The 8651-nt window shown below is 41.9% G+C and overlaps 1 protein-coding gene across 1 annotated transcript in view; it reads right to left on the bottom strand.

Moving 5' to 3' along the window:
* mbd1a (methyl-CpG binding domain protein 1a) overlaps window positions 1–8651 on the bottom strand; it is an 80807-nt gene that overhangs the window by 26214 nt on the left and 45942 nt on the right. The window contains exons 8-13 of the mRNA XM_045206796.1: window positions 6788–6847; window positions 6483–6635; window positions 6301–6351; window positions 3673–3744; window positions 3053–3205; window positions 254–787 (exon numbers count right to left, since the gene is read on the bottom strand). Coding sequence (XP_045062731.1) covers window positions 254–787; window positions 3053–3205; window positions 3673–3744; window positions 6301–6351; window positions 6483–6635; window positions 6788–6847 — 1023 coding nt within the window. The remainder of the gene's footprint in view (window positions 1–253; window positions 788–3052; window positions 3206–3672; window positions 3745–6300; window positions 6352–6482; window positions 6636–6787; window positions 6848–8651) is intronic.

The raw sequence follows: 8651 nt of genomic DNA, 5'->3' as shown, positions 1-8651 counted from the left end.
AACCACAGAGACAGTCAGAGAGAGGCTATTGGGATGAAACCACAGAGACAGTCAGAGAGAGGCTATTGGGATGAAACCACAGAGACAGTCAGAGAGAGGCTATTGGGATGCAACCACAGAGACAGTCAGAGAGGCTATTGGGATGAAACCACAGAGACAGTCAGAGAGAGGCTATTGGGATGAAACCACAGAGACAGTCAGAGAGGCTATTGGGATGCAACCACAGAGACAGAGACAGTCAGAGAGCGCTTACCTGCGGTATTTGTTCAGGCACGTCGTCGTCGTCCCTCTCCTGCAGTTCTGCCCACCCCTCTCCATCCTCTCCCCCTGCCCCAGGGCTGAGCTCTGGTTCCTCTTCCTCCTCAGTCTCGTCTGTCTCTGTCGTATCACTCGAGGGGATCTGGCTCCATCCCCGTCTCCTCCGTTTGGTGAAGTGTTTAGGGGGCCGACCACGTCCCTTCCCTCGTCCCCTACCTGGTCCACTTCCTGGTCCATTTCCTGGTTTTACCATACGCCATTTTGAAAGTGTCTTTCCTAATAGTACATATCCTGCTCCACATCCTACTACAGTTCCTGGTAAAATAGGAACAACTGGACCAATCGGAATACCTCCTAAACCAATTGAAGCACCTCCTGGACCAATCGGAACACCACCTGGACCAATCGGAACACCACCTGGACCACTTCTTGGTAGTACACTTCCTGGTCCAATGGGAACACTGAGGCCACCTGGGTCTTCTGTCAGGTGTTTCTTAAAGTAGCTTCCCATTAAGTCCCTTTTGGTGGGCTGGAGAGAGAAGGCTTTTAATTACACACGCACACGCACACGCACACGCACACACACACACACACACACACACACACAGTGAGGGGAAAAAAGTATTTGATCCCCTGCTGATTTTGTACGTTTGCCCACTGACAAAGAAATGATCAGTCTATAATTTTAATGGTAGGTTTATTTGAACAGTGAGAGACAGAATAACAACAAAACAATCCAGAAAAACGCATTTCAAAAATGTTATGAATTGATTTGCATTTTAATGAGGGAAATAAGTATTTGACCCCTCTGCAAAACATTATTTAGTACTTCAATCACAGAGGTCAGACGTTTCTTGTAGTTGGCCACCAGGTTTGCACACATCTCAGGAGGGATTTTGTCCCACTCCTCTTTGCAGATCTTCTCCAAGTCATTAAGGTTTCGAGGCTGACGTTTGTCAACTTGAACCTTCAGCTCGCTCCACAGATTTTCTATGGGATAAAGGTCTGGAGACTGCCTAGGCCACTCCAGGACCTTCATGTGCTTCTTCTTGAGCCACTCCTTTGTTGCCTTGGCCATGTGTTTTGGGTCATTGTCATGCTGGAATACCCATCCACGACCCATTTTCAATGCCCTGGCTGAGGGAAGGAGGTTCTCACCCAAGATTTGACGGTACATGGCCCCGTCCATCGTCCCTTTGATGCGGTGAAGTTGTCCTGTCCCCTTAGCAGAAAAACACCCCCAAACCATAATGTTTCCACCTCCATGTTTGACGGTGGGGATGGTGTTCTTGGGGTCATAGGCAGCATTCCTCCTCCTCCAAACACGGCGAGTTGAGTTGATGCCAAAGAGCTCGATTTTGGTCTCATCTGACCACAACACTTTCACCCAGCTCTCCTCTGAATCATTCAGATGTTCATTGGCAAACTTCAGACGGGCCTGTATATGTGCTTTCTTGAGCAGGGGGACCTTGCGGGCGCTGCAGGATTTCAGTCCTTCACGACGTAGTGTGTTACCAATTGTTTTCTTGGTGACTATGGTCCCAGCTGCCTTGAGATCATTGACAAGATCCTCCCTTGTAGTTCTGGGCTGATTCCTCACCGTTCTCATGATCATTGCAACTCCACGAGGTGAGATCTTGCATGGAGCCCCAGGCCGAGGGAGATTGACAGTCTTTTGTGTTTCTTCCATTTGCGAATAATCGCAGCAACTGTTGTCACCTTCTCACCAAGCTGCTTGGCGATGGTCTTGTAGCCCATTCCAGCCTTGTGTAGGTCTACAATCTTGTCCCTGACATCCTTGGAGAGCTCTTTGGTCTTGGCCATGGTGGAGAGTTTGGAATCAGGTGTCTTTTATACAGGTAACAAGCTGAGATTAGGAGCACTCCCTTTAAGAGTGTGCTCCTAATCTCAGCTCGTTACCTGTATAAAAGACACCTGGGAGCCAGAAATCTTTCTGATTGAGAGGGGGTCAAATACTTATTTCCCTCATTAAAATGCAAATCAATTTATAACATTTTTGACATGCGTTCTTCTGGATTTTTTTGTTGTTATTCTGTCTCTCACTGTTCAAATAAACCTACCATTAAAATGATAGACTGATCATTTCTTTGTCAGTGGGCAAACATACAAAATCAGCAGGGGATCAAATACTTTATTCCCCTCACTGTACACACACACACACACACACACACACACACACACACACAGAACCAGTCAAAAGTTGACACCTACTCATTCAAGGGTTTTTCTTTATTTTTACTATTTTCTACATTGTAGAATAATAGTGAAGACTGATTGTCTCAAACGCATTAAGAAGGAAAGAAATTCCACAAATTAACTTAACAAGGCACCCCTGTTAATTGAAATGCATTCCAGGTCATTAAACTGGTTGAGAGAATGCCAAGAGTGTGCAAAGCTGTCATCAAGGCAAAGGGTGGCTATTTGAAGAATCTCAAATATAAAATATATTTTGATTTGTTTAACACTTTTTTGGTTACTACATGATTCCATATGTGTTATTTCATAGTTTTGATGTCTTCACTATTATTCTACAATGTAGAAATAAAGAAAAACCCTTGCAAGAGTAGGTGTGTCCAAACTTTGGACTGGTACTGTACATACATAGATACAGCTATAAGAGGCATTAAGTGTGTGTGAGAGTGATACAATTTAAACTATCTATGAAAAACACGTCACACAAGAATTAGCAAAATAACCTAATACAAATTGAAAATACATATTCTCTTAAGAACCATATACCATAACCAAAATAATCTGCAAGTGTTTATATTACCATATTAAGACACCGGCGGTACTTGCACTTCTGTTTCTTTTTGTTCGCCCCGCCGTTCTTGGGCTTGTCCAGGCAGTAGACACATTTACCACAATCTGTACGCAGACAGGGAGCACACCGACCACAGCCCTGAGTACGCTTCTTCAATTTGCCCTGAGAGAGGAAGAGGGGGGGAGAGAGAGAGCACGAGAGAGAGAGAGAGAGAGAGAGAGAGAGAGAGAGGGAAAGAGAGAGAGAGAGAGGGAAAGAGAGAGAGGGAAAGAGAGAGAGGGAAAGAGAGAGAGAGAGAGAGAGAGAGAGAGAGAGAGGAGAGAGGGAAAGAGAGAGAGAGGGAAAGAGAGAGAGAGAACGAGAGAGAGAGAGGGAAAGAGAGAGCGAGAGAGAGGGAAAGAGAGAGAACGAGAGAGAGAGAGAACGAGAACGAGAGAGAGAGAGAACGAGAGAGAGAGAGAACGAGAGAGAGAGAGAACGAGAGAGAACGAGAGAGAACGAGAGAGAGAGAGAGAACGAGAGAGAGAGAACGAGAGAGAGAGAACGAGAGAGAGATATAAATAAAGTCCATAAGCAAAGTACCTGGGCGAGGGAGATTGTACATGAAGGAAAATAAGAGTAGGACTCACCGTTATACGTGAGATATTATTAGTCTGTTCATGCGCCTCTTCAGAGTCACTTCCCTCGCTGTGGTTATACACCTATAGGATGACAACAGGAAGAGAAATGTCACTCACAAACATCAAAGTTACCTTGGATGCGTCCCAAATAGCACCCTTACAGTGACTTTATCCACATTTTGTTGTTGCAGCCTGAATTAAAAATGGATTCAATTTAGATTTTTTGGTCACTGGCCTATACACAATACCCCATAATGTCAAAGTGGAATTATGTTTGACATTTTTTACAAATTCATTACAAATGAAAAGCATTCAATCCCTTTGTTATGGCAAGGCAAAATAAGTTCAGGAGTAAAAATGTGCTTAACAAGTCACATAATAAGTTGCATGGACTCACTCTGTGTGCAATAATAGTGTTCAACATGATTTTTGAATGACTACCTCATCTCTGTACCCCACAAATACAATTATCTGTAAGGTCCCTCAGTCAAGATATTTCAGTTTTTTAGTTTTTTTATACATTTGCAAAAACTTCTAAAAACCTGTTTTCGCTTTGTCATTATGGGGTAGTGTGTAGATTGATTAGTATTTTTATTTATTTAATCAATTTTAGAATAAGGCTCTAACGTAACAAAATGTGGAAAATGGGAAGGGGTTTGAATACTTTCCGAATGCACTAGATGACCAAAAGTATGTGGACACCTGCTCATCGAACATTTCATTCCAAAATCATGGCCATTAATATGGAGTTGGTCCCCCCTTTGCTGCTATAACAGCCTCCACTCTTCTAGGAAGGCTTTCCACTAGATGTTGTAATATTTTTGCGGGGGACTTGCTTCCATTCAGCCACAAGAGCATTAGTGAGGTCGGGCACTGTTGTTGGGCGATTAGGCCTAGCTTGCAGTCGGCGCTCCAATTAATCCCAAAGGTGTTCGACGGGGTTGAGGTCAGGGCTCTGTGCAGGCTAGTCAAGTTCTTTCACACCGATGTCAACAAACCATTTCTGTATGGACCTCGCTTTGTGCACGGGGGCATTGTCATGCAGAAACAGGAAAGGGCCTTCCGCAAACTGTTGCCACAAAGTTGGAAGCATTGTCATTGTACGCTGTAGCGTTAACATTTCCCTTCACTGGAACTAAGGGGCCCATCTCTGTACCCCACACATACAATTATCTGTAAGGTCCCTCAGTCAAGCAGTGGATTTCAAACACAGATTCAACCACAAAGACCAAGGAGGTTTTCCAATGCCTTGCAAAAATGGACACCTATTGGTAGATTGGTAAAGAAAAGCAGACATTGAATATCCCTTGGAGCATGGTGAAGTTATTAATTAATTACACTTTGGATGGTGTATCAATACACCCAGTCACTACAAAGATACAGGCGTCCTTCCTAACTCAGTTGCCGGAAAGGAAGGAAACCGTTCAGGGATTTCACCATGAGGCAAACAGTGACTTTAAGACAGTTACAGAGTTTAATGGCTGTGATAGGAGAAAACTGAGGATCACCAACATTATAGTTACTCCACAATACTAACCTAAATGACAGAGTGAAAAGAAGGAAGCCTGTACAGAATACAAATATTCCAAAACATGCATTCCTTTTTGCAACAATGCACTACAGTAATACTGCAAAAAATGTGGCAAAGCAATTCACCTTTTGTCCTGAATATAAAGTGTTATGTTTGGGGCAAATCCAATACAACACATTACTGAGTACCACTCTCCATATTTTCAAGCATAGTGGTGGCTGCATCATGTTATGGGTATGCTTGTAATCGTTAAGGACTGGGGAGTTTTTTATGATAAAAAAGAAACAGAATGGTGCTCAGTACAGGCAAAATCCTAGAGGACAACCTGGTTCAGTCTGCCTTGCACCAGACACTGGGAGATGAATTCACCTTTCAGTAGGACAATAACCTAAAACACAAGGCCAAATCTACACTGGAGTTGTTTACCAAGACAGTGAGTGGCCGAGTTATAGTTTTGACTTAAATCTGCTTGAAAATCTATGGCAAGACTTGAAAATGGTTGTCTAGCAATGATCAACAACCAATTTGACAGAGCTTGAAGAATTCTGAAAATAATAAATGGGCAAATGTTGCACAATCCAGGTGTGGAAAGCTCTTAGAGACTTACCCAGAAAGACTCACAGCTGTAATCGCTGCCAAAGGTGATTCTAACATGTATTGACTCAGTGGTGTGAATACTTATGTAAATGAGAGATTTCTGCATTTCATTTTAAATACATTTGCAAATATTTCAACCAAAATAATTTCACTTTGTCATTATGGGATATTGTGTGTAGATGGGTGAGAATTAAAAAAAATATATTTAATCAATTTTTAATTCAGGCTGTAACACCAAAAAAATTGGATTAAGCCAAGGGGTATGAATACTTTCTGAAGGCACTGTATATACACTATTTAGAGAATAGGGTGCCAGCTAATAATAATAATGCATGTTGAGGACTCCTCACTCCTGACAATGTATCCATGTGTTAAAACTGGTGGTGTCCCTCAAGGCTCTATTCTAGGTCCTCTGCATGTCATTATTTATTTAATTGACCTTGACTATGGAGTGGCTAATGCATATCTTCCTGGTTAAATAAAGTTTAAATAAAATAAAAAAAACTCACAATTTTCCCTGGCCTCCACTCTACTTCCTCCTCCTTCTCTTTCACCCGTACCTAAGATTACACAGAATTATGAGAAATGTAATTGACATCATATCATCAAAATACTTTTTGTACGCAAGGACAGTGACAACCAAAACCAATCAATAATCATGAATTCAATCAATCAATCAACCAACAAATACCTGTTGAGGAGTCCTCATCTTCTTCTGTGGCTTTTCTTCTTCTACTTCCTCTTCCTCCTCTTCCGCCTCTTCTTCCTCTTCTGCCTCTTCTTCCTCTTCTTCCTCTTCTTCCTCTTCCAGTTCTTTCACAGCTTCTTTCATCTTGGCTTTTCTCTGTGGGGACAACAGAACAATCTCGACCTTTGACCTTATCTGTAGCTTATATAAGGTCGCAAAATTGCGGTAACAGTAATTGTAATTTCAGTGTACTTCCTAAATTGACTGGAATTTAAATTAAATGGTCCCCAACCCTGCATCCCACTTACCGATATACTCGGTCTCCTGGTTACCTTGGTCCACTTGTGTCCAAACCGCTTACGTTTCTTCTAAGAAACAAAAACAAAGCACAAACCAAGAGAACATGAGGAGTACCTTATCAAAAACCCATCATTGGAGGAGGAGGAGTACCTTATCAAAAACCCATCATTGGAGGAGGAGGAGTACCTTATAAAAAACCCATCATAGGAGGAGGAGGAGTACCTTATCAAAAACCCATCATTGGAGGAGGAGTACCTTATCAAAAACCCATCATAGGAGGAGTACCTTATCAAAAACCCATCATTGGAGGAGGAGTACCTTATCAAAAACCCATCATAGGAGGAGGAGGAGTACCTTATCAAAAACCCATCATAGGAGGAGGAGGAGTACCTTATCAAAAACCCATCATAGGAGGAGGAGGAGTACCTTATCAAAAACCCATCATTGGAGGAGGAGTACCTTATCAAAAACCCATCATAGGAGGAGGAGTACCTTATCAAAAACCCATCATAGGAGGAGGAGGAGTACCTTATCAAAAACACATCATAGGAGGAGGAGTACCTTATCAAAAACCCATCATTGGAGGAGGAGTACCTTATCAAAAACCCATCATTGGAGGAGGAGTACCTTATCAAAAACACATCATAGGAGGAGGAGGAGTACCTTATCAAAAACCCATCATTGGAGGAGGAGTACCTTATCAAAAACCCATCATTGGAGGAGGGGTACCTTATCAAAAACACATCATAGGAGGAGGAGGAGTACCTTATCAAAAACCCATCATTGGAGGAGGAGTACCTTATCAAAAACCCATCATTGGAGGAGGGGTACCTTATCAAAAACACATCATAGGAGGAGGAGGAGTACCTTATCAAAAACCCATCATTGGAGGAGGAGTACCTTATCAAAAACCCATCATAGGAGGAGGAGTACCTTATCAAAAACCCATCATAGGAGGAGGAGGAGTACCTTATCAAAAACCCATCATAGGAGGAGGAGGAGTACCTTATCAAAAACCCATCATAGGAGGAGGAGGAGTACCTTATCAAAAACCCATCATAGGAGGAGGAGGAGTACCTTATCAAAAACCCATCATAGGAGGAGGAGGAGTACCTTATCAAACACACATCATAGGAGGAGGAGTACCTTATCAAAAACCCATCATAGGAGGAGGAGTACCTTATCAAAAACACATCATAGGAGGAGGAGGAGGAGGAGGAGTACCTTATCAAAAACACATCATAGGAGGAGGATGAAAGATAACATAAAAACATGCCATTCCATGTGGAATTAATACTTTAAAGTGATTGCTAAATAGCATATACAATTGGAAGTTTACATACACCTTAGCCAAATGCATTTAAACTCAGTTTTTCACAATTCCTGACATTTAATCCTTGTAAAAATCCCCTGTCTTAGGTCAGTTAGGATCACCACTTTATTTTAAGAATGTGAAATGTCAGAATAATAGAAGAGAGAATGATTTATTTCTACTTGTATTTATTTCATCACATTCCCAGTGGGTCAGAGGTTTACATACACTCAATTAGTATTTGGTAGCATTGCCTTTAAATTGTTTAACTTGGGTCATACGTGTCGGGTAGCCTTCCACAAGCTTCCCACAATAAGTTGGGTGAATTGGAAAACAAAATAAAATAAAATAAACCTGTTACCATTTTATGGCTTGCGAAAGTATTCACCCCCGGGGCGTGACAACTATCCCCTAAAATCTAATGAAATTACATCAGTATAATTTTGGAACACTGGAAAACCAGCTGAAACAGGACCTACAAAATGCAAATTAGTACCTTTAACAATAACAGGAAGAATTGAAACTATTAAAATGAATGTCCTCCCAATATTTATATTTCT

This window comes from Coregonus clupeaformis, chromosome 24 (genome assembly GCF_020615455.1).
Source record: "Coregonus clupeaformis isolate EN_2021a chromosome 24, ASM2061545v1, whole genome shotgun sequence".
NCBI lineage: Eukaryota > Metazoa > Chordata > Actinopteri > Salmoniformes > Salmonidae > Coregonus > Coregonus clupeaformis.
This window is presented reverse-complemented; position numbering and strand designations above follow the sequence as displayed.